This window comes from Canis aureus, chromosome 5, assembly GCF_053574225.1.
Source record: "Canis aureus isolate CA01 chromosome 5, VMU_Caureus_v.1.0, whole genome shotgun sequence".
NCBI lineage: Eukaryota > Metazoa > Chordata > Mammalia > Carnivora > Canidae > Canis > Canis aureus.
In genome coordinates, this window is record NC_135615.1 from 23,706,411 (window position 1) to 23,732,285 (window position 25,875).

At 40.6% G+C, this 25,875-nt stretch overlaps 1 protein-coding gene across 14 annotated transcripts in view; it reads left to right on the forward strand.

Annotated features, from left to right (window-relative positions):
- BEND7 (BEN domain containing 7) overlaps nucleotides 1-25,875 on the forward strand; it is an 81,227-nt gene that overhangs the window by 32,467 nt on the left and 22,885 nt on the right. For 12 of the 14 annotated variants that reach the window (XM_077897175.1, XM_077897176.1, XM_077897169.1 and 9 more), the window contains 3 exons: nucleotides 991-1,256; nucleotides 12,846-13,071; nucleotides 20,195-20,329. In XM_077897175.1, coding sequence (XP_077753301.1) covers nucleotides 991-1,256; nucleotides 12,846-13,071; nucleotides 20,195-20,329 — 627 coding nt within the window. The remainder of the gene's footprint in view (nucleotides 1-990; nucleotides 1,257-12,845; nucleotides 13,072-20,194; nucleotides 20,330-25,875) is intronic. The other 2 variants (XM_077897172.1, XM_077897173.1) reach the window with 1 other exon arrangement.

The following is a 25,875-nucleotide window of genomic DNA, read 5'->3' on the forward strand; positions in this document are numbered from 1 at the left end:
CATGATCATTTTTAGTAAGCCATATTGCTACATGAAGATTTAAATAATGATGCCGTGTTTTTCTATTACACTTTCCATCAGAATATTTCTAAATGGTTAACAAACATGACTTGCCAGAGTACATCTGTGAAAACTATACTTACCATCTTTGGCTTCCTTAAGTATATATTTAATACTAGTACTTGGTGTTTGTTCAGTGCTTTTCATCTTTGGAATTCCACCTGTTTCTGGATTTTACGGGTCTTCCTGACTTGCGAAGAACTATCATTCCTATTTTTCCACTACCTAAAACCAAGGTATGGAGGGCAGCCTGGTCAGAACCCAGTAGTGTAGTTCTGTGGAGATGGTTGTGTGTGGATAACGTGGTTTGTAAGGAAGGAGGAACTGGCCCTGATAAAGGACTAGCCGGCTTTGCCTACATAACGTACGAGTCATGCCAGACTCATTCTTTAATAAATGATCATCATTGCTCACTCTTAGTCAATATTAGTGCCTGTAGATTGCTAGCAGCTGATCAACTTACCCTCCAAGGATGATTAGAATCATGGATCATCATCCATCATCATGGATATTCCATGTTTGGAATATCCAAACAAGGATATTCCTAAGTTTGGCTTACCAGAAAGCTTGGACATCTACACCTGAACTTAAATTCTGAGTTCCCATTTATATAAAAATGTCCTGCGACTTATAAAATCACACTCAGATGTTTTCCTACAGCTCAGAATGCCTTCCACAGAACCCAGCAGCAGCAGTGAGTGTAATTATTTAGCAGCATCGAGGACAGTGCTTTTCTTGTGTGTAGAACTCTAAAGTGCTTCAAAGACGTCATTTGATGATCTGCAGGTCCCACAAGAGATTGACTCTGGTCTGCTTCTTTGACTGAACCGTGCTTCGGTCTCAGTTAGTAGAACACGTAGATAGACGGACGATGGTTTCTCCTAAGTTAGACTCAGGTGCCTGTACCCTATTTTTGTTCACTCTTCACAGTTGGAACCCAAAACAGACAACAACCCCCGATTTCCCTTATATGCTCCCAGCGAACTGCTGTCTCACGCAAGAGAAATAAAAAGAAAAAAGTGCCCCCAAAGACCATTGAACCTCTAACTGTGAAGCAAAAGTCTGGCGCATTTGAAACTGAGAAGAAGACAGCAGGGGCCTCCGAGCAGCCTGGCCCCCCAACGGCCGAGCACCCCTCTTCTGGGGAGAGCCGTGTGCTGGGATTCGGCATCGTCCTAGAGTCGCCTGCCTCAGATGTAAGTCCATGTTCTCTGGCTGCTCACACTAAGGTGATGGAATTTTCAGGAATCTTATAGTATTAATACACATTCCCCTTAACTGGTTCTGCCCAAGAAAACTAGAGAAACTGCAAAAGACCCATGGGAAAGAGGAAAGGAAGACTATTAATAATTTCCTTACCTAGAATGTTCTCTTCCAAAAATCTTCAACCTCATTTATTTGAACGTGTTTCCATTCTTTATCCCTGCACGAAGAAGGGTGATGGAGTAAATAATCTGCTCACTAATTTCTTTAACAGTTTTAATTCTGAAGTGGCCGTTTTCAATTTCCTCAGCGTAGAGAGCTAAAAGAACATAATTAAATCCTTTGTAAATGGGCATAAATGAACAGAACCTTACAGATAAGGTCACACCTTTCTAGAAACACAAACTAATAATAAAAAAAGAGCAGTAGTGCTAATTCTATTTTATAGATGCAAGCCACACTGCTAATTAGGTTGCAGTGCATGCCATTTACTCTTTATAATGATAGGTTAATGCTCTGCAAAGGTTTTTCTATTTCAATATCATAGCTAGAAAGTTGTTGCAGTCCTGGATGTTGGATGACATCTAAGAGATCCATCCGACTTGCCATCTTATAGCTGTATGACCATAAACTGAAGTCCTTAAGAATGTGCTATTTTTGCAACTGCATACTCTGTTTACAATATCTTTATCTAAGTACATTAACGTGAACCCCGTCTGGTTGGGAGAGTTCTTAAAATAAACAAGAGTGAGTGATCTATTATTATCAGTTTGCATAGGATGAGAATCCTGCTGAGAACACCCACGGGCCTATATGGGATTGGAGTTTGGCCCTACCTTTTAAACTTTAAATAAAAAATAATTGCTATTTAAAAAAAAAGAGTGTCTCCTTTCAGATTGCAGAAAGGCAGTTTGCTAGCTTGTATCCACATTGGGTCTTTAATAAAGAGAGGTGACTTTTTTAGACTAGAAAGTCATTTGAACTTTTATCCAACCCTCAACATGAAAGGTTTTTATTGTTTTGGTTTTTTATCTTTGAACGCATGCTAAAATTAAGCAGTCCTTCTAGACTCAAAACTTAACTTTAAAAAAATCATTAATGATGTAATGTTCCACCCCAGGCCAATCAGCTGATTTGATTATATCATATGCTTATTGGAACTAAGGCCCTGGTTTCAAAACCCAAGTCAATCACCTATTTGGAAACAGAGGTGAATTATTCCACAACACAAAGTACATTCCATCTTAAGCAGTTTTCATGAACACTTTTATGTTTTTCTTGAATTTTCTAAGAGTTCATTTCTGATGGACATTAATATATGAGGAGCAATCATTTCCATTGTGTAAATCATCTCCTAAATGGGTCGCTCTAATGCTGATAACTGAACTTTCTCCTTTCTTTATTTTTAAGCTCCAAATATACTTCAGAAATAAATTGAGGAAGATCTGATAAAGGCCTTATGTACATTAATAATAGAATTTTTCTTATCTTTACCAATATCACCATTTTAATTTTGTTCATATGCCAAATAAAAATAAATTTCTTTTTATTCATGATTACTTTTGCTAACAAGAGCTGTTAAATTTAACACAGCACATTCACAATTGTCCATGAAAACTCAGTTAGGTGCTGATTATCTTTGAGGAATAACATGCTTCTAAAAGCAGAAAGTATATGGAGATAATTATCTTTACATTATCCAGCTGATAGGCCGTTTGATTCATCTGTTCAACAGAAACAACTGCACCTAGAGGTCTGTGCAATGAATCCCATTGTTAGATGAGGCAATTTTGTCCACAGATAGTGTTCGTTGGAAATAATGAGACCAGCTTTCAGGGTCCCTGGCAGGGCAGGGGTTGGGGTAAGAATGTGTGGATTGACTCCCTTACCTGATGGAACCAGCAGTTCAAAGGCATCCAAATTTAGGTACTCTTCTATTCTTTATTATTTCTTAGCCATAGTCCTCTTAAAATTTGGTGGAAGTCCAGAGGAGAAAACAGAAAATATATAATAATCTTGTAGAAATTGTTCTCTAAAATGGATCTGAGAGAATGTAATATAATTGGATATATATAAATGGATGAGAATTCTGTATTTCTGTATTTGAAGATGGGCCCTGGGAAGTACCCAGCATTGGGAGGATCAGGTCCAAAGTTGCAGGGTTGGGCAAGTGGTCCAATGCTGCCTGAACAGCTATCTGGCTGGCTCTGGTAGTGGATGATGATGTAAAGGTAGAATGGGGCCAAGTAGTAAGAGCCCTAATATGCCATGCTGATGCCCTTGACCATCATCTTGTGGGCACTAGGGAGCCATTGTAACTCTCAAATAGAGGAATAATCATACCTATGTCTTAAAAGTGGAACTGCCTTATGGATAATGAAAGTTGGAGAGAAGAGAGTAGAGACAAAGAGACCAGGAAGAAGAACGTCACAGTCTACTTGAGCAGTGAGCCTGCAGAAGGAGAAAGGAGGCATTTAGGAAGTACCCACACAGAGGACTTGGTGGCTCAGTAGAAAGCAACCCCCACATTTCTCTCTTAAAAAACCAGGTTCGGTCCTCAGTACTGAGGTAGGGAACACAAGGGCAGAAGCAGGCCCTTAGGTCCAGATGGGAAGCACAAGTACATTTAGTATCGCAAAATGGTCCTTAGATGTTTGGAGGGGAGGAGAAAGAGCTAGAAGCAATGAGAAAAAGACATGTAAAACCTATACTTTCATTGCTGTGGTAGGTGTAAAAATTCCCATTAACTTTTTCTAATTCACAGTGTATGAAGTCCTCTGTTTTGCACCATGACTTTTAGTGTCACCCCAATACAGATAGGCCCCACGCAGGGCCATTCAGGGAGACCCCTGTCATCTGAGCGATAATGGTTACCCCTACTCAGATGTGGAAAAACACCGTGATCTCCTCAAAACCACCTGCACTGTCCCTCAGTGTTGTAAATGCTAAATGGTAGAGAATATGTGAGACTGTCCTCCTACAGTGCCTGGCACATAACAGGTACTCAATAAATGTGATTTAGTCTGCAAGTGACAAAATACACAAAATAAACATTTGAAACTTTAGGACTAGGGCTCAGCTTTAATTAGAACCCTCTCTTCAGCTTAACTCCATTTCCTCATTCTCTCCTCGTTACCTGTCTCAATACTCCCACCACCCGGGCTCTGACATAATTTTTTTAAGATTTATTTATCAGAGAGTGAGTGCACACAGGTGCATGTACAAGACTGGGGGAGGGGCAGAGAGAGAGGGAGAAAGAATCTTGAGTAGACTCCCCACTGAGCAAGGAGCCTAACGTAGGGCTCGATCGCAGGACCCCGAGATCACGACCTGAGCCAAGACCAGGAGTTGGGTGCTCAACTGAGCCACCCAGGTGCTCCCAACATAATTCACTCTCATAGAACTTTCTATTCTGGTCCATAATTTTTTAGAAGATTTCCCCTCCTTCCAGCAAGGAATGCCAGTTTCTCCCAGGGCAGGGGCTATATGATAATTGTAGTATCTGTGTGCCACCCTGCGCTAAAATAATTTTTCTCTTTCATCCCTACTCTTAGAGGTGTCATTCCTGTCCTCGTAGATGAGGACACTGTGGCATAAAGGGCTTAAGTACACAGCCAGGTCCGTAGTTGTCCTTACCCACTGAGTGCCACACTCGGGTACCCCTTCTAGCTCTGTTCCTGAACACGACCCACACTCAGTAACCAGTCACAGGATGATCGATATGTGAGGAAAACTGAAAGGTTGGACTAAGGTAGTTTACTCCATTTACTTGGAAGTTTCTAAAAGAAAAGTACATGGTAAAAGGCACAGACTCTGAAATCAGGCTGCCTGGGCAAGAAGCTCGGCTGGGTAACCCCTCACCTCAGTTTTCCCTCCTTAAATTGGGAACAGTAGTAATGCTGACCTTCTAGAACTGGCCTACTGGAAGAGTTAAATGAGGTAGTCTATGTGAAGCCCTTAGAGCAGTTCCTGGTACATTTTAAACACTCAATAAATGTTGGTTCTTTTTTAAACTTTAGCAGTCCTAGCTAAGTACCTTATAAGGACAAATATAAATGTTTGTTAAATAACTGAAGTGTACATATGCATGAACAAATACACTTGAAGAAATAGTGTTTATAAAAAGAGAGTGGCCAAAATGTTTCTACTTTGAGGCAGGACTATTTGACTCATTTTAAATTAGCACATTAAATACAATTCAAGCCTAATTTACACAGAAGCCAAAGCAGGAGCCCAAAACCCAAAACCAAATTTCAAATTTAAATACAGTATTTCCTTCTTTCTTTTACAACTCCATGCTCTGCCAGTACTCAGACAAGGCAGCCGTGAATTTTTTGCAGTCATTGTTTTTTCCTATTTAGTTGGATATAGTAAGTTGTGTCTTCCAGGGTAGATATATGTGGCCCAAGCTTGTTTCATCACTGTTGCTTTTTGTTTGGCTTGTTTTTTGCCTTTGGTGAAACACTCAGATCAATTTTTAAAAATATATTTATGAGGGCCACCTGGGTGGCTCAGTCGGCTGAGTGTCCAACTCTGATCTCCACTCAGGTCTTGCTTCTCAGGGTCATGAGTTTGAGCCCCACATTGGGCTCCATGCTGGACATGGAGCCTACTTTTAAAAACAAAACAAAATACATATATATATTTACATATATATATATATACATACACATATGTATATATAATTTTTAATAGTAGAAAACTTTTTTCTCTTTATTGGAATTATTGTGAACATTTTCCAGTAATCCTAGATTATATAGATTTAAAAGTTATCAGAAGATAAATCTACCATCAACTGGGAATTCATTGGATTCTGGATAATTTCATTGATGTTTATATATACTAAGTCATTTTTCTAAAAAATAATTTAAAATATATTGCTGCTTTCAATAGAAGTAGCTTCAAAAATCAGAACCTGTTTCCTTAACACTGTCTTAACCCAATAAATACACAATCCACTGGGAACCAGTAAAGCACATCAGTCAAGCAAGCGACTGTTTATTCATTGACACACTGAACTTAAAGCAGATATGCTTGAGAGTGTAGATTTCAGTGCAGACTGCTTGGATTCAAATCCTTGCTTTGTCACTAAGTAGCTGGATAATCTTAAACAAGTTACCTGACCTCTCCAAGCCTTAGTTTCTGCATCTCCAAACTGGGGATAATAAAATATTCCCTTGGCAGGGTGAGGATGAAGTTAGAAAATCTGCTTCATGTGTGTTAGCCTAGGGCCTAGAATATGGTCTATAGTGAATAACTATTAATTACATCACCATTTTCCAGGGTGTACCTAAATGAATGAAATAGTCCTTAACCCGCAAGGAGCAGAGGAGGAAAACATGTAAGCAGTCGTAACAATATGATAGGACTTAAGCTCTAGTCCTGGTCATGACAGTCAGAAGAACGCAGAGGAGCCTGAAAGAACAGGACTTGCCCTTGGCCTGGAGGGTCAATGACAGGACCTCAGAGGAGCAGTTTCACTGGAGTTAGGGTTGGAAGAAGCTAAATGGCAGTGGCTAAAATCTTACATCTTAAACACTTGGGCTCAAATGTCTTTAGCATCAATCAAGCCATAGTGCTTAGAGTCATTAATTTACCACTTGAGGAAGGAAAAAGCTAGAAACATCTCCAGAAGACTTTGGAGTGCCTCGTTATCCAAGTGCATGGAGAAAGTTCAAGGGGCCAAGTCGTATTGTATTTTCTAAAGTTAAATGCTTAGTTCTACCAATATTTTGCCAAATAAAAGATCCATATTGGCCCTTTAATAACTTCTTATCGTTTTTATCCAATTCAGCCTGAAATATGTGCTGGTGTATAGACTGTGATAGAACTTTTGCCCGAGCATTTTTACTTACTACAGAGCATCCACCTTATAATGGACTCTTGATGTGATACCTCCAAGGTGGAGCCTCTGCCCCATCAACGCTGAGATTCTCTGTGCTCAGCTAGACCTACTAAAGCAAGCCTGCCTTGCAGTTGTGGTGTATTCTCATGGGCACCCAGCTCACTGGCTGCGATTGTGGCATTGCATTTAGTAAATAGTAATAGGAGTTCCTGCTAAATCTACCTGGAGCAGACCTGAGTTATAGGAAATGATTTCAGTGTTTCCCAAACAAAAGCAGATCACATTTGTGAGCAAAATAAAGTGAATTCAGATCACATATGTGAGCCAAATAAAGTCAGTTATGAGGGTTTTTTTTTTAATTTCTTTTCATAAAGCCCATTTACCTAGAAATACCTCTAACATACTGTAAAATAAATACTAAATGAGAATAAAGGATCATCATATATGGAAGTATTAGGACCAGAAAGACTAAATTCACAGTCTTTAAACAGTCTTATAAATTCCGTTATGTGAAAAAAAATTAAAAATAATAAATAAAATAAAATAAAATAAAATAAAAATTCTGTTATGTGTTTTCAGTCCCACATCAGGGAGTTTTAGGCCACAGAATCCTGCCTCTTCATCCATGGGTTTTTGTTTTTTTTTTTTTTCTTGAGCCAGTCTGAAACTTAACTAGCTAGCCACTGGAGTATACCAACTATTGTGTGTAATTTATTAATTTGTGATTGAAAATCTGAGGTTAATGTCCAATATGAATATTCATGCAATTCTTTTTACTCTTTTAACCAGTGACCACATTTAGCTATTTGCATGTTTTACTATAATTTGGCATTGATTAACACCTTATGGAAAATAGCCTCTATCAGAATTGTTTCCTCTGTGTTTGATATGATCTCTTTAAAATTGCTTTACAAAAAAATAAATAAATAAATAAAATAAAATAAAATAAAATAAAATTGCTTTACATATTTTACTTCATACAGGGGAATCAAATGATACGCTCACTCATAGGGACTGAAGGGGAAATCTTTTAATTTACCTGGTTAAAGGATTCCCCCACGCGAACTAGATCTTGACCTTAAGCAAAGGAAGGCCTCAGCTGAAGTGCAAAGAGAAGCAGGAGAGTTACTGTCCATAGGGCTGGGTCCGTAAACACTTTCAAGGGTCATTATGACTACACGTGATTTTTGCCTCCAGAACTTCACTGGGTGTGAGACGTGACACCCCTGGATAAGGAAAATTCAACATTTGATACACACTGGTGCTGAGTAGCTGCAGTACCAAAAATGGGCAAGACAGAGGGATCCCTGGGTGGCTCAGCGGTTTAGTGCCTGCCTTTGGCCCAGGATGCAATCCTGGAGTCCCGGGATCAAGTCCCACGTCAGGCTCCTGGCATGGAGCCTGCTTCTCCCTCCTCCTGTGTCTCTGCCTCTCTCTCTCTCTCTGATAAATAAATAAATAAATCTTTTTTAAAAAATGGGCAAGACATCATGAAAATCCAAATTTGTAAAGCTAATTCAGACTCTTAACTCTTAAGATGATGACTCTAAGTGTCGTAAATTCCGCCCCACATTTTGTCATCCTTTAAAGATCGTAACCCCTCAGTAAACAATAGAACCTGTCAGTGTATTAGCGATCTGTCTTTGCTTAAATATCAGACAGTGATGCCGTCAAAGAAAGTCTTGTTTGTAAAATGATACTCATTTGAAATAGTGTTTCTGTCACAGGCATCCTTAGTAAGCAGAGATCTCATTTAAACCAGCACCAGAAAAAATAATAAAATAAAATAATAAAATAAAATAAAATAAAATAAAATAAAATAAAATAAAATAAAATAAAATAAAAATAAACCAGCACCAGTAAACAGAAGGAAGAGATTCAATGGTACAATTGAAGTTTTAACCTATTTTTAAATATATGTGCTCACTACATAACAGTACACTGCAATTTTCTCTCTAAAATAGAGGATATCAGAAGGTTTCATAATAAAAATTTGAGATTAGTTTTCTTCATGTCTCAGAAAATAAAGCAACACCATTTTTTTAAGGAATTGGTTTGTTGCTTTGGGGTCCCTTGTAGACACAGCATTAGTGCCCCTTTACAAGAGCTGAGAAATCTGCCTAACAGGACCTCAAGATCAGGAAGGAGGCAAAGATGAGTCACCCTTGCTCTCCTGGCTGCCGCTACTACCTCAAGTAATAAAACTGACTTCAGGCTCATAACTGAGTGAGTTCACGTTCCTTGATCTGGTAAGAACACTTCCAAATAACAAGATCTGTCCATCAGCAGGTAGTGGACTGGGAAACACTGACAGCTTCTGCAGTAGGATAGTGTCTCAGAAATCAAGAGACCATATGATCCCAGGGGGAGTCTCCTTGCTCCATGGAAAACTCCAGATATTTAGTTTCAGAAATGGCAGCAAGCTCTAGAAGCAGCAACTGCCTCTGTGTCCTCAGCCCTGCCAGACAGCCCTCCTAAAATACTATCCTGCCCCTCCCCGGCCCCACTCACCCCCTCACCCACCAGATGCTGCTCTGCGTCCAGCACATCTCATTTATCACTTTGTACTTTATGTAATATTTGTGTATGTATCTCATCTAGTGAGCCTGACTTAAAACTCCTTGCACGTGGAGTTACACACACAATAAATATGTCTTGACCAAGTCAGGTTCTCCAAGCAGTCTGCTCCTTGAGTTAGCACAAGTGCTGCCCCAAAAAGTCTGGTACGCTGAACCATGGCCTGGCAGGCTTTCAAGCACACTTCCTTCATATTGGGCTAAAAGGTCTCTAAATCAATATTATTTTTGAATGAATGAATTTTAAATGAATTCTTACATAGTGTTTTGTTTATTCTGACAAATATCTATTGGGCAATGATGGGGCATTTGGCACTCTGAATACAAAAGAGCGCATGTTCTCATGAGAAACACAAACTCTCAACCAAATAAATGCAGCATGGAAAGTGCTAGAAACACAGTTCATAGAAAAGACTGAGTATGTGAAGAAAGGGGTGGCTCATTTTTGCCTAGTACCTAGAGGAGGTCAGTATTCCTCAAACCAGGGTCAAGCCCTGTAGGGTAAGTCCAAAGGCAAGTTCTGGGAATCTCAGGTCAGGTGGCTGAGTCTTAAGCACCTGTTTGATGGTATCAGAATTCAACAGAGATCTATGAATGAGATCAGTCGGTGTCTTCCCCTCTTGACTCCTGAAAATTGAAGGGCTTCTATATCATCTGAGCCCTTCATAGACCTACAAGCAGCTGCTTCTGTAAATTGGGAATCCTTTTTTAATGGCTTTCAAATGATATAAGAACATGATGAGTACTGGGTGCTACACTATGTGTTAGCAAATTGCATTTAAATAATAAATAAATAGTGAAATAAAAATTAAAAATGGTATAGGAACACTAAGCTAAAATCTGGGATCAGTTCATTTAGAATAAGGTCTAAATGCAGCCATAGATAGGCACAGCAAAATTCTGGTTATGAATAAAACTTCATCTTAGATGATGTTGATAAAATTCACTCAGTCTAATATTTCCACATTAACTCATTCAGCAAACATGCACTGAGCACTCAGTGTGAGCCAGCTTCTGTTCCAGGAGTCGGGGGTACAGTCCCCAGCTCCCAGCAATGCCCCTACACACCCTTTACCAGCAGCAGGACCCAAAACTCAGCAACGAGTCTGACAGCACTCTGTTAGTGTAGTGATACTTGCCAAGTATCCAGGGACCAAAAGCTGAAAGGAAAAGTGAAGCAGAGACATGAGATGACTTTGTGGATAATCCAGTTGAGAATTGCTTTTGGGAAGTGCAGCTCCCAAACTGCCCACATCATCTGAATCATTTATGCCCTCTTTCCTCTGACCATAGTGTGCTAGGCATTTTGAGAAACACCAGGACAAACAAAAGTAGTAATTCCTCTTCTCCAGAAGAAAACCTAATCGCACATCCTCTTGTTTCTAATAGGGTTCTAAAAATCTAAAGTCGTACCAGGTTTGCAAAGTGATAAGTATGATTATCTAAGAATAAGCTGTTATAAGACATCTTACTTATGTGAGATTTTCTTCTTTTTTCCTTATGAAAGTTTACCAATAAAAAAAAAGTTTACCAATTGCATTTCTTCATTAAAGTTACTCTTTTAGGGGCACCTGGGTTGCTCAGTGGTTGAGCATCTGCCTGTGTCTCAGGTTGTGATCCTGGGGTTCTGGGATTGAGTCCTGCATCAGGCTCCCTGTGGGGAGTCTGCTTCTCCCTCTGCCTATGTCCCTTACTCTCTCTGTATTCTGTGTGTCTCTCATGAATAAATAAAATCTTTTTAAAAAACTAAATAAAAATAAAAAAAAATACTCCTGCAGAGTTATCATGTTATAATCAACAGTAAATGACTTAGTAGTTTAGATTATGACTAATGAACTTTTAGCTACTCAAGAATTTATTGAGTACTTACTATGTGCCAGGCCCAAGAGACACAAAGTCTGAGTTGTGGGTGTCAGGAAGGGCCACAATCTAATACATAATTACACAGTATAATAAATGCAGCCATATAAGGATGTCACATAAATACCAGTGACAGGGTGTGTGGCCACCTCCATGGGAAGGAAGGCGTTTGCAAAAGTTTTGAAAATCCAAGTATTCATTAGGTTGCCAGATGAAAAGACAAGCTGTAAGCATCCATGGAGCGCTGACAGAGTAATTATTACCATCTGAGTTTATATCCTACTACTAAGAGTCTGAATTGAAAGACACCTAATAGGTCTTCTGTTCCAGCATCCTAGTCAGAAAATCCGTGACAGGGAAGCAGCGTGACTGGTATGTAGATTTTTCAGTGGTGGTCTGGGACATGGCTTCAGATTCTTCTTCCAAAAGTAGTAGGGGTGAGAGGCAGAATGAAACTGCCAGGGGCACCTGCTCATCGTTGTTGTTTACTTTATGTATTTGTTTACATAAGTTTTCACTGGAGAAAAATATAGTCCCACCACTGAAAAACACTGGCAGAGTAAAAAGAGCATAGGCGGGATCCCTGGGTGGCGCAGCGGTTTAGCGCCTGCCTTTGGCCCAGGGCGCGATCCTGGAGACCCGGGATCGAATCCCACGTCAGGCTCCCGGTGCATGGAGCCTGCTTCTCCCTCTGCCTATGTCTCTGCCTCTCTCTCTCTCTCTCTCTGTATGACTATCATAAATAAATGAAAAAAAAAATAAAAAAAAAAAGACTTTAAAAAAAAAAAAGAGCATAGGCCTCTGGGTAGCCCCATATTTGCGTGCTTAGGCAAATGAAATGAAATTATTTAATGTAGGAGAAAGTAAAGCGTAATGCACTGAGTACATTCAGATTATTTTTGTCATCTTGTTATGATCTCTTTGGACCTTAGTTCCTTCATTTAAAAAAATAAGGGTATTTCACCCAGAAATCTCTCAAGTCCCCTGTAGCTCTACAGTTATATGAGTTTGTGATGATCTGTCTTCTCTTGACTGTTTCTGAAGACAAGAATGTATTTTCAGGGTACTCTTCTCTGTTGCTTTCAAAGAGACTTAATGCTAGAATTAGAGCATCTTATTTTGTGAGTAACAACTAGTCACTGGTTTTATAAATTGCATATACTAGCACACAGAACCAAAACCACATTGTTCGTAGTATATAGACACTTCAGTAGCTAGTGATGGTTTTTTTGTTGTGCATATGCCCAAAGTCAAATGCTTCAAATGTTGCTTTTAATGAAATATTTATGTTCTTTTGGTAGCCAGAAGTGCAACTTGCTGAAGGCTTTGATGTGTTCATGCCTAAATCACAGCTGGACTCTATATTGTCAAACTACACTCGCTCAGGAAGCCTTCTGTTTAGAAAGCTGGTGTGTGCATTTTTTGATGACAAGACTTTGGCTAACTCCTTACCCAATGGGAAGAGGAAAAGAGGACTCAATGACAACCGGAAAGGACTAGACCAAAATATTGTGGGTGCAATAAAAGGTTGGTCTGCATCATTTCATTTTATGGGTTCTTTGCTGAGCTTTGCCTTCATTTTGTAAAGATACAGCTGAAACTGCAGTCAGCTAACCAGAGGCTAATTTAATTTGCCCCTGGCAACTGGTGTGGCTTTGGGGTATATGAGCTCTGCGACTCAGCACCCCAAATATCACTAGGATTTGGTATTTTAAGGTGATGTTGACTTGTTAAAATCATGATTTCAGAGCCAGTTTGTCTTGCTGCAGAACCAAAAAGTTTTTTCTTAATTGTCTCTTAAGATGAAAGTATCCTTCTCTCTTAGTAATTTCTAAGAACTTCATCAAAACAACTTTGACTTCAGTTTTTAGTTATAAATAAGAATAAAGCTAGGATACTTTTTGGAAAATAAAAGAAAACAGTCCTCTCCAAAGTTCGGAAGCTGCTTTACCTAGGTCCTGGCTTCTAAAGACGTTTTAATTGTCAATGAGCCCACTGTGAAGCCACGCCCTGCGCATGTCCACCTATTCCGGGCCTACTCTGCTCCCTCTGGTTTTGTGTATGGAGTCACGCCAGTCACCTGGAAAGAAAACCGTGAGTCTCTCCCACTTAGCACTGTGAACACATACCTGAGCTCCATTAAAAAAGCCACATATGCATATATGAGTTCATTTATATCCAGTTACACATCCTAGACCTATTTGTTAACTTTAAAACGTCCCTATGTAGGACTCTGACAAATGTAATTTCGGGTAATAGAAGTACTTAAATGTTATTTTCAAAAGGAACGTAAATGAATTCTCCAATGTAAACACAACTACCATGAAAATGGAATTTGAGATCAGGCCTTAATTTACACTAAAATTGCCGATAAGAATGTTCTTCACTGCCTCGTTCCTGCCTGGCTGGGGTTGTGGCCTGGGACTAGACATGGAGAGCCTTCCCTCCCCACTCCTGCTCCCCATTAGCTTGCAAAATGCATAAATGAATTTAATAGTGCTTAAAGAATACTTGGAAAAACCCGCGATTAACTTTACAAAATAACGTGATTTTTAAATGACGTTAGCAAGTACCAAACACCCTTTGTTCGTGGCCAGAAGGATCTAAGCCTTCACTAACAGAAGATTTTTCATTCTCCAACAGAATTTTTTCACTTAAGGTGACAGTTGAGTTGTATTAAATAAGAAAAGCTGCAGAGATACTACAATCTGTGTCATTTCTGAAAAGAATGATTCAGCCTGAAGTGACAGTAAAAACAAGATTACTGAATTTGAAAAATGGTCAGTGATGTAAGTGAGACCAAGTGAAGTCAAGAAGGGTCCCATTGCAATTTGATGTAGCTGGAGCGTTCTGGAAACATGAAGGTCAAAGCTGATGATGCTTTTCATGATGAGGCTCTTAGACACATTGAAATGTAGTCAGAAATTGTTTTAATTTCCTTTTTTTTTTCCAGGACAATGTATTAACAGTATGAAAGTATTTGGAAATCAGGGAACCGTAAATGACCATGTTCCATTTTAATGATAGGAGAGGAGTTACCCTAATAATAGATGATAATGAAATATATCATTACAAGTAGAGTGATAGGAGTTTATTCTTCCATTTTCAGTTGAGACTGGACATCCTACGATAGTTTGAAAAAGTATATTACACAGAGAATTAGAGAATATGCCTTTATTTTCTTCACAGCCCTACTCTTTAGCTAGAAATAAAAATGGTTAACGAGGCTTCCACTCCTAATACACAATACAGATTATTCAAATCAAAGAACTTAAATTTTCCATACACTTCCTTTATTGTTGAATTATGTCTGGCATTGAAATTCTATTAAAACAACAAAACACTTTAAAACAGATAGAAACCCAACCATAAGCACCAACTTAAGTCAACAAATATCATATATTCACTTATTTCCTTGTAGTATTTACTCATAAATGTTTATACTTTGGTCTAGATTTTTTTCCCCTAATTATAAAAATAGTATACGCTTATAAAAAATCCAGACCGTAGGAATATATAGAAAGCTGAAAGGCCTCCATAATTCCTACAATATTTTCCCCCTAAAATCTTTATTCAAAGTATGACAATGATATCAGATTTATCATTCTTAGAAGGATATGCTGTTTGTAATGGTCAGCCAATATTTTTACCTGATTTATTCTGATAATTTCTCATAAGCACCCCAAAGACAAGCTCTGTGTTAAATATTTTTTTACTTCTTTTTGTGCTTCACTAAGAGCTTTACATATAGTAGAGTTTCCATCAATACATGTTGGGTGAGTGAACAGACATGGGTTTTTCTTTTTTATCTTGACTTTGGCCTTTAGTAGTTGACAAGAACTAAATACCCACCCTTATATCTTCTCCCAACCAGTTTGAAATAATTGACATCAAAATGTTGTAAATATTTACCAGTTAATAAAATATCAATGAGAGAAAAAAAAGAGGGGGGGGGAACCAAAATTCAGTATAAATTTGGTTACAACTCTCTCAATTTCCTAATACTTTTTTCCTTTACATATATAACCATACTTTCATTAACCCACGTATTATAATAGAAAGTGGTTCTTGAAAGTAGTTCGTAATTGAAGGTCTTATAACTCTCCCCAGTTTTTCTTGCTATTTATTGGTAGAGATAGAAAGGGAAGTTTGCTTCCCTAACCCAAGTCTTTTGAATTGGAGTGATCTGGGAAAAAATAAAATGGTTTCTTTGTACATAATGGAGGCAGAGCTACTCATGTCACTATTGGTATCTGCCACATATTTTGACAAGATTTCACAAATCTTAAATACTGTCTTTCTTCTCTATCCTTTAATGCATCAGTACCGTATTCATTTCAAAAGTTCTACAACCTAGGAATATACAAAGACTGGTCGATTTTATAAAACATTAGAATTAAAAATAACACTAAGGGCTGCGTTCTGTTTCTTTTTTTTTTTTTTTTTTTTTTGCATTCTGTTTCAAGTGAAGTGATTAGGTTGGGTAAAACAGCAGTGGCGGGAAAAGATGAACAAAAATCTAAAAAATGCTTATAAGTAAGAACAGAGGTGGGCTGAAGAGGAGTTTATTGGGGGATTATTAACAAGGTTCTTTGTAGTGATAATTAATATTCCCCATGACAGTATCTTGAAACTAAAACATAAGTCTCTTTGTAAAGATCACACTTTTCACATATTTTCTTCTGTTTTATGGTGGTTAACACTTAGTGGTAATTCATTAAAAATTCATTTATAAATAGGACAAAGTATTGATGATGAAAGGATCTTTAATTAGAAACAGTCACCTGAGCACTTTAGTTTAATGCTGGAAAGAAGCAACTTATAATCTTATTAAGTAGAGCCTTAGATTCCAGTGCTGAGGATAGTTTAGTATCTTGGATTTAATTCAGAATTGATTTCATGGCCAGAACATAGAATGGAGGTCAGTACCCAGGTACACTCTCCTCGCTTCATGCTATACCTGCTGGAGACCAGCTAAATCTAGATATCATATGCCAGGAGACAGTACAGTTTGCCTTAGTGAGAGTTGTCTAAATATTGTTGTACTCCTCGGATCTCCAGTGATGCTCTTCAGGAAATATAGTTGCTATAAAACAATTTTTAGAACCTGGATTATGGCTTTAAATTCAGCTTCATGATGATTGAGAAAGTTTTATTACTATCAAACTGTACTAGATTCTCGAGTCTTCTTGCTTTCAAAGGAAATTGCGTACACCTGTCAAATGAAAGACCAGTCAACTGCTCTCAGTAGACTCTGTGCAACACACAAACACACACATAAACCCAAACTGTGACTCCCCTGGAGAGCAGTTCCCACCTGCAGGGGGTCACAGCCTCCCCGTGAGGGAACACTCCTTGGTTGGTGGTCCTCCAGAAACTTAATATGCCTCTCACAAGACTAGAAAGCCCACCTATGGTCAGCATCACCATCTCAGAGGCTCTGCCGAGCTGGCCACCAAAAACCTTGCATTTTATCCCGACAACTCTGGGGACTTGTAGGGTCTATACGAGTTCTTTCAGAATACCTTTATTTTGCATTTTTATTGCACATCAGACTATTTTTTATTTGATCTCACAGAGACATAAATTAGTATGGTTGGGATGGGATATACCTCCAATTTAGTATTTATTTTTTGATGGCCACTTTTGTGGATCCTAAGAACTCTCCGTAAGATCAAGGACGGACCAGGAGCTTGGGTTTGAACACCCTCACAGAGTCGGTGATACCTTCATTTACAGGAGAAAAAACCGAAGCTCTGAGAAATTAAGTAACTTAAGGATAAATATGTAGTAGCTGGTAGAGCCAGGATTTGGTTCCAGGTCTGTATGGCTCCCAAGCCACTATCTAGCACAATTCTTTCCTTCTGAGAGGGATATCTGAAAGGAAAGAAGAGAGATAACCCAACCTTAAATTTCAATCTTAAAATTTAGCATTTTTGGATTTTTTATGAATTCCAGTAGGAAGGTGGCTATACAAATTACTTAAAACGACCAGTTGGTTACTGTGTATGCAAAGCATATTCAAAGAGAATTTCTGGATAAAAGGCAGCAGCTATACCTCAGTTTACTCAGCAGCTTCAAGGGCAGGTCTTCCCTTAAAGCTAGTGATAATTGGTCCCATCATGCTAGGGAGGAGAACTGAAGTGCCATCCCTTCCCTAAGGAAAAGAGACACTTCTGAGACTCTCCAGTACACAGAGCTTGGAAGTCACACTGCATGTAAGTAATTTTACGAAACTGTCTGTAAATTAAATTCTAGCTGAACTGTTTGGCAATTGAAACCAATTGATGAATGCTTTAATTCAAGAATCCTTTTGGAAGATGCATAATCATTTGTTAATTTTTCTGTTCATATTTTTACATAACAGATCAGCTTAAAACAGGATAAACTGCATAATATATAACAGCAAAATAATATGTAACAACTCTATAATTACTTCACATACATAGCTGTCTCTCGGCTCGGGAACTCTCATGTAGTTGTGTTGTTTGTATTTTCTCACTTTTTATGAAGGCCCAGTGACAGATAAGTGATACTGAAACTTGGCCAGTCTGTGTGTAAAACCTGGTATGTTCAACCCTTTCCATAGTGAGTCCCATATTTCAGTTTCATGTCAGGATTACCTGGGATATTGGTTCAAAATTCAGATATCCGGGTCCCATCCTCAGAAGCTGATTCAGTAGGCATAGGGTAGTCCCAGAAATCTGATTTTGGACCCTGACACAGGTGGTTTCACACCACCTTTGGAGAAACCATGCATGCCATCAAGTTCCTGCTGCTGATGGCTGATTCTAACATACAACAGCCCTCCTGTGAAATTCTCATTCCTCTGTTCCTTAAGAACAGCCCTTTCTCTGAAGGCTGCCCTACTTCTCTCCTGCAACAAATGAGAAGATAGCATGTGTCGAAGGCTCTCATCCTTTGCACCTCTTGAACTTAAAGTTACTTGTATCTGTTGTATTATGCAAGGTTCCTGGTTTTATACAAGCCTGCCATGCCTCCCCAAGACCTCCCTGAAATAACTGCCTAGTTTACCAAAGTGGCAGAAAGGCTCTTCCAGACCTCAGCACGACTCTCACATCTGGATCACTAAACAAATGCTGTAGAGTTTTCCATATGGCCTTCTCACTAAAGGCTTGAAGAAAGCATGGTCCCCATTCTTGGCAAGCTGGCAGCCAGTCTCCTCAATTGCAGGTTTGGAACACTTGTAGCCAACTTTGACACCAAAGACATGGTCCATGCTGCTTCTCCAGTACTGAAGAAATCATGAGAACCCCAAAACCTTCACACTACCATTGTCCTCACAAACACAGAAGTCATCAACAGGCATGACATTTCTGTGAATACCACCAATGTTAGTGCCCACCCACTGGGAGCCAGGAACCAGTGACTTACAGAGGAGGAAGGCATGGCCTCTGACCTTAAGGAACGTACAGTGCAGTGGAGCTTCAGACATGGAAACAATGAGCCATAGCACAGAACCATACTCCAGGACAGGACAAAACACATGTCAAAGCACCCACTTGTGAATAGAGGGAGAAAGCACAGAGGATGTACAGCCCTGACTCTGAACTAGACTTTGAAGAATGAGAAGTATATCAAAGAAAAATGATGGAAAAGGTTAACCACAGGATAAGTTTAATGCAGCTTACATTAAACAAAACATTGGGTGAAAGCCTTTTGCCCCCAGAGCTGTTTTAAGTCTGCTCTAAGTTGATGGGCCTTGAGTCCTCACCAACCTGTTTACCTTAAACTATTTAAATTCCTGTGAATATAGGTGCCGGGAAATATACCCCAGGGGTTTTTGGCCAGAGCCGTGCTGCTTGAATTTTCTTCCTGAGCCTCCAAAGGCCTCATCCCAGACCTGATGAATCAGAATTTTGGGTGTTTGGGCCACAGCAAGTCAGAAGCCTGTCTCTGCTTTGTCACTGGTCTTCCATAAGCTCAGAAAAGGAATCTCGCCTTCCTCCAAATTAAAGATCCATCTGCCTGCTACATAAGGAGCAAGTGGAAGTGTGGGGAGATTTGTTAAGAAGGTTGTGGCTTCTCATGGCTCTTTAATTCAGCCTCTCACATAATGGGCAGGAGCCGGTTGTGGGCTAACTCTCGAGGATTCAACTCTAACTCCCAGTCACTGAATTCTTACAAAGCCTGCATTTTAATACCACTCCTAGAGTTGAAAAAAACAGCCTCCTGTCAAAAGAGAGAAGTTTCTGTAGCACAAACAGGCCACTCCAGCGTGACTGTGCATTGCACAATGTTACGGGCACCCTTCCCGTTGTTGATGTTGTCAACTTGTATATTTATTATGACAGTGTTCTGGCAGACGCAAGGAAATTGTCCTGAGGAAGGGGTGCCTTCCTGGTTTGCACCATGGCACCATACAGGCCAGCCATGGCCCTGGAAATAGCGGTGTCTTCTGCATTACCCATCGCCTTTCTTGTGTGGCTCCCCCAGTAATGTGGCTGATCCAAGGTGCTCACCAGCATCATAAGGCAATAATGCCCCACCCCTGTTCTTTCCCATTGTAGGGGAGCAGAATTGTATAAGAAGTCAACAGTTGGTCAAATACATTCCTTGTACCTTTTCTCCTGGGCCTATCGTGGGCACCAGTAATCTGACAAATGTTCTGATTCCGTTCCATCAACAGTTACTATCGCATACAAGCTATGCCCCAAAAATCTGAGAGACTCAGGAATTGATGCTCGCTTGAATTTCTGCCCTAAAGGCGCGCGTGCAGATGATCATGGAATACTTCTCGTCCCTGTAGTACTATGGACTGATGGTAAGCCCACACAAAAAAACTAAGAGTGTATGTCAGCTTCCATTAAGGAAACCCCTTGAAAATCCATAGACCTTCATTTAAAATTGAACTGAAAGCGGTCATCGATTTTGGCTGCCTTCAAGACATCTTTGTCTAAAAGCAAGCATGCATCTATCCTGTTAAAAGCACTCTTAGAAGAGAGGCTGCCTCTGGAAGCTAGTCCTGTCTTCCCACAGGCTGCTCCTGATGCTCACGTCTCCCATTATACTGACTGTTTCCGTGTTCTTCTTTCTCGCATCTGGCTCTTAGGTTTTGATGCCTCTCCATGGTCAGCTCCTGGTGTTTCTCTGAACCCTCGCCTCCTCTCATCAACCATGTACCTTTGATCATAGAACAAACCCAGTGGTCGTTATTTTAAGCAGACCCCTCCCACACCTCTTCTTCATCACCACCCATACCATCAGCTTAGCCATGTGCAACTAAGTGGGGGCCAACCCTAATGAGAAATGTGCACAGAAGCCAGGAGCAAATGAGATCATTGACAGTGAGGGCTAAGATATGCAGAACATTCCAGCTTCATTGCAGGGCCTGGGCCTGGCCTCTTTTGAAAGAGTCAAGTGTGTCCTTCTTATGCCCACAGTACACACCCTGAATGGTGGCCTGGGGCTTCGGACATAACACCCCCTCACAACCACACTGTTGGTAGAGGCATCAACATTCTGTTTCTTACGTTTGAAAGCTCAGAATTTTCATTAGCGCCTTTTTGCCTTTGCCCCTAATCCTGCCTGCTAACCCAGCCTTGTCAGTTCTTTGGTCCCTGCTCCCTCGTCACTGGTCTCTAGCTTCTGTGACAGCATCCTAATCCAGCTGGGCATCACTTTGTCCTTGCTGGTCTGGAAAATCTCTAAATATCCTCACTCCCCTGCATTTCCCACTCGAGTTCCTGCTGTATTAGCATGTGGCCAAATAACACTTCCTTATAAAACTTCCTGACATTTCCCCTACCTAACCGGTCTCTGCCCGTTACATCAAGTCCAAACTCTGGCTCTTCCAGACTCTACCTTACTGGAATCTCTCTCCTTGCAACTACCTGTCCCAGTGTTCCTTCCAGGTGAACCAGCCCACTGTGGACACTATTCCTCGGGCATCACATTCTCTTTTTTTTTTTTTTTTTTAAAGATTTTATTTATTTATTCATGATAGTCACAGAGAGAGAGAGAGAGGCAGAGACACAGGCAGAGGGAGAAGCAGGCTCCATGCAGGGAGCCCGACGTGGGATTCGATCCCGAGTCTCCAGGATCGCGCCCTGGGCCAAAGGCAGGCGCCAAACCGCTGCGCCACCCAGGGATCCCGGGCATCACATTCTCATTGTGGACTTTGAGTCACGCTATATCCCAGGGCTACAATGCTCTTCCCTCTCTCTCTAAACAAATCTAACCCTTCATGGCTGAGCCCATGTCTCATGGCCTCTACAAGGGGACTTTCCCCAGTGTCCCAGCCTACACGGATTTCTCCTTTCCATGTCCCAGCCTACACGGATTTCTCCTTTCTCTGCATTCCTGTAGCACACATTACCTTTGTGTAGTTTACCTTAACCCTTTGCTTTGCTACTCATGGTTTATGTGGAAGATGACAATATCAGTTATTTCCCAAACCATGACACTTAGTAGAGTGAAGATAGTGGTCTTAACCATTTCACCGGGAAAACAGGCACTTTGAACCGTCCCGGATAAATCAGGGTATGTGACCATCCTATTTACATTTGGACATCTTGTCTTCTCAGCAAGACCACAAGCCCCTGTGGGCCAGAGATCACTCCTAGATTTGCTTTGCCTGTTCCTCAGCATGTGACACGGTGCCACTCACATAATCAATGATGAATAAATACAGGAAGGGAGGAAAGAAGGATGGAAGGAACGATGTGGTCAGTGTATCTTCACTGAAAAAGGTGGCTTCTTAAAAATGCAAACACAGCCCCACTACATTGGATGCACACAGGGCATGAATAACAGGATAACTACACAGCTTCCCTGTGACAACTCAGTGGAGGCAGAATGTAAGTCTGAAGATGAGAAGAAACAATGCCAACAAACAAATCAAGTGGTGCACAGCAATCGGGACTGGTAGAAATCCTGTGAGTGAGAAGCATCAAGGTGATCCCGAATATCAAACCTGCCCTGTATGATGGAGGCCCTGAGAGCTCTGACTTCTGTTCAGTGTCACAGCAGTGTCCCCCGTATGCATCATGGAAGGAGTAGCATGTCGTGCTTTCATTCATACCAGAGAGTAATCATCTTTAAGATGTTAATAATGGTGCTGCAGGACTGTGATTTAAATAAACCCCATAATGCAACCCATAAGCAGGCTCAGTGTGCCAGTGTTCCGGTTTTTGCCATCTCAGGACTTCTGGATACCTCAGTTTGCTTATCCATCCTTGTACTCATCATCATGGCAACATAGTGCCTCGACAGTATCAAAGAGAACTTCTATATTGTCAGCCTCAAAATGTGAGCCTCCAAATTCTCCTAAAGCCGATCTCAATTAGAGGGGGGCTGTCACCATTAAAAAAGAACGGGAAACAAAAGCCTAACTCTGAGGTATCAGCCTGTCCTGACACCCAGTGTCATCACCCTGATGTCACACCACCACACAGCACCCATAGGCCAGCAGTGGCAGGCATGGTGGCAAATGTACTGATCCTCATAGGTGAGGCTCTATTGCTACCACTGCCCTCCTAGCTCATCACTCTCATCCTAAATACCTTTGCCATCTCTGAGTATAGGTGGCTGTGAGGGACAGGACAGTACCTGAACTAATAGAACATGCCCTAACTTACTCTGCTACCGTGGACAAAGCTTCCAAATTTACTGGCCAGGGCATGAACCCAGGACCTCATGGGAATGACTTCGAAAGTTCATATTGCACAAAACCTGGGCTTTAAAAAGGAGAGAAAAAAATCAGTACTTTCTCATCATTTATATGCAGAGCAGACAAATCTAGAAGCGCCCCGTGCAGCAGAGCTTGAGTAGAGGGAGCGTTGGTGTGCGAGCGGTCTTTATGCCACTTGCCCGACTTCTTGAACTGATGATTCTTTCAGCTCTGCTCTAGAAGATAAGTGAGTTACACTATTTCCAAGATGCCTTCCAAGTAGAATTTCCATAAATCTGTGATTCTGAAACATTTTTCTTTGCCCAGAAAAGGGAGTAAATAGCAAAACACCATTACAGCAAAACTGGTTATTATCCAGACCTTAATATTTCACAGATATAATTTATTCCCTTGAAATATACCAAACATGTTAAACAAACATGTGTTGTAGCAGCGAGCCAAAGAAAAGTGTTAATCATATCTCCCACTAAGTTGTATCATAAATGAGCTCTGCTGAGGGCTCTCTTAAATCGAAGTAAATTTAAAATTAACTTTGCTTAATTTGAGAAACCACTAAAGGCACTTTCTTTTAGACAGAGATGCCATTGTGGCAAAAGCAAGACAAGGGATATTGTTCTTTTCTACCAGACTGCTCTGGCCTCAAATCTTTGAGAATTGCTGTGATTAAACAAGATTGCTGAGACCTCAAAGTCCCACCAGTTTGGGGATAGTGAAAGGAGCATTGTGGGTATAGACTTAACTTCTGCCTCTGCCACTAAGGTCTTGAAAGACGACCTTCTCTTGGGGGGGGTGGGGGGGTGTTGGCTAATTTTTAGAAGTCTCTCCCAGTTCAGAAATTCTATGGTTTGGTAACTTTAGTCCAGATTCTCAGAAGTAAACCTAGAGAATTAAAGAAATATGACTGTGAATCAATCTTACAGATACCAAGGGCCCCTTTCATTGCAGCCACGAGCTCAAAGTTCCAGCCCTGATGGTCCTTATGGTCATCTTTCACCCTACTTGACCAGAGGGCCTGCCCCACAGTCTCCTGCATAGATAATCCAGGAGGATATTCTCATTTCATCAATGGATGCATTCTTGTTTGCTTTACTGTATTTTCTTAACTCATAACTTAAAGATTTCATTTTTAGGTGCATTAGTCAATGAACTTTGCTAAACCTTACAGTTAAATGATCTTCAGGGCTTAGTGTGACCTCAAGACCTGTAGCTCTTTACTGAAGAAATTCTCTAGTTCTTTCAGGTTAAGTCACAGACCAGAGAAAAAAACGTTTCTCGGGTTATTCTTTCATGAATTGCTGCCTGACACGTGCCAGCCACTGTGCACCAGGGAGCCACGGCCCCTGCCCTTGTCAAGTGCAGAATCTCATCACTACATGTTGTTATTTTGAAAACCACTGGATGATGAACTCGGGGAGGCGGTGGGTGCCTTGCCTGAGACGGTCACATTTCAGCTGGGGGGGTGGTGGTGGATGACACCTTCTCCCTGCTACTCCCAGCAGACAGAGTACTGAGTCTTCACCCGCACCCCCCCCCTCCAGAGAGAGTGGGCGTAAGGAGCGGACTTGAGGTCCAGTCAGAAGTGATGTCATCCCAGCAACATCGTAGGAGAAACTCTGATTGATTCGTAGGCTGATGAGAGCATGGCATGGATTCGTTTTCTCCCCACCTTACCATGGAGGTTTAAAACAGGTGTTATATTGACTTCATGCCCATCGTCTTTTTTTTTTTTTTTTTTTTTTTTTAAGAATCAGAATGTTCAGGGTGCCCTGGGGGGCTCAGTCGGTTAAGCACCTGCTCTTGATCTCAGCTCAGGTCATGATTTCAGCTCAGGTGGTGAGAATGAGCCCTGCATGGGGCTCTGCGCTGGGTATGGAGCCTGCCTAAGACTTCCTCTCCCTCTGCCCCTCCTCCTCCTTAAAAAAAAAAAAAAAAAAAAAAAGAATTGAAATGTCCTTCTCCCATCTCCTTTCTCTTTCTCCCGCCCACTCCAGAGTAACCTGAAGCTGTTGTGACTCTTTCTCACGTTTTCCTACATTATTGCTTAAGCGTGTGTCCGTAAATCACCTGTCCTGTCTTGTAAACTTATGAATCCACATACAGAGCCTCTTCCTGTACTTCTGCAACTTTCCATCCGTTCCCCCCCCCCAGATTTATCCATATTTTTACATTATAAATCCTGTTTATTTATTTTAACTGCTAACCACCATATGAATAAAGCAATTTTTCCACAGTCTGCTATTAAGGGACAGTTAGAGTGGTTCTTGTGCACGATTACTGGTGGCAACAGTCACCTTTGTGTTTCCTGGGGCTCATATATGAGTTTCTCCAGGGGACACACCACGGAACCGAGCCACAGGGTGTGAGCATCTTCAGCTTCATTAAGCCTTGCCGAATGGCTCTCTGATGTGACATATCACTTACATATCCACCAGCGGCGAATAAGAAATCCTATTTTTCCTCATTTTTGCCAACACGTGGTTTTAACAGACTTTAATTTTTCCAGTCTGATTGGTCTCTAGTGACACCTCAGTGGTGGATTCCCTGATTGTTACGGTTGGCCATCGTTCCATATTGACAACTATTTGGTTCTTTTCCTCTGTGAATTTCTATCCTTTCTCTCTCTCCAATAGGCCATTGTATTATTGTTGACTTAGATGAATTCTTTTGTCAGTTGCATG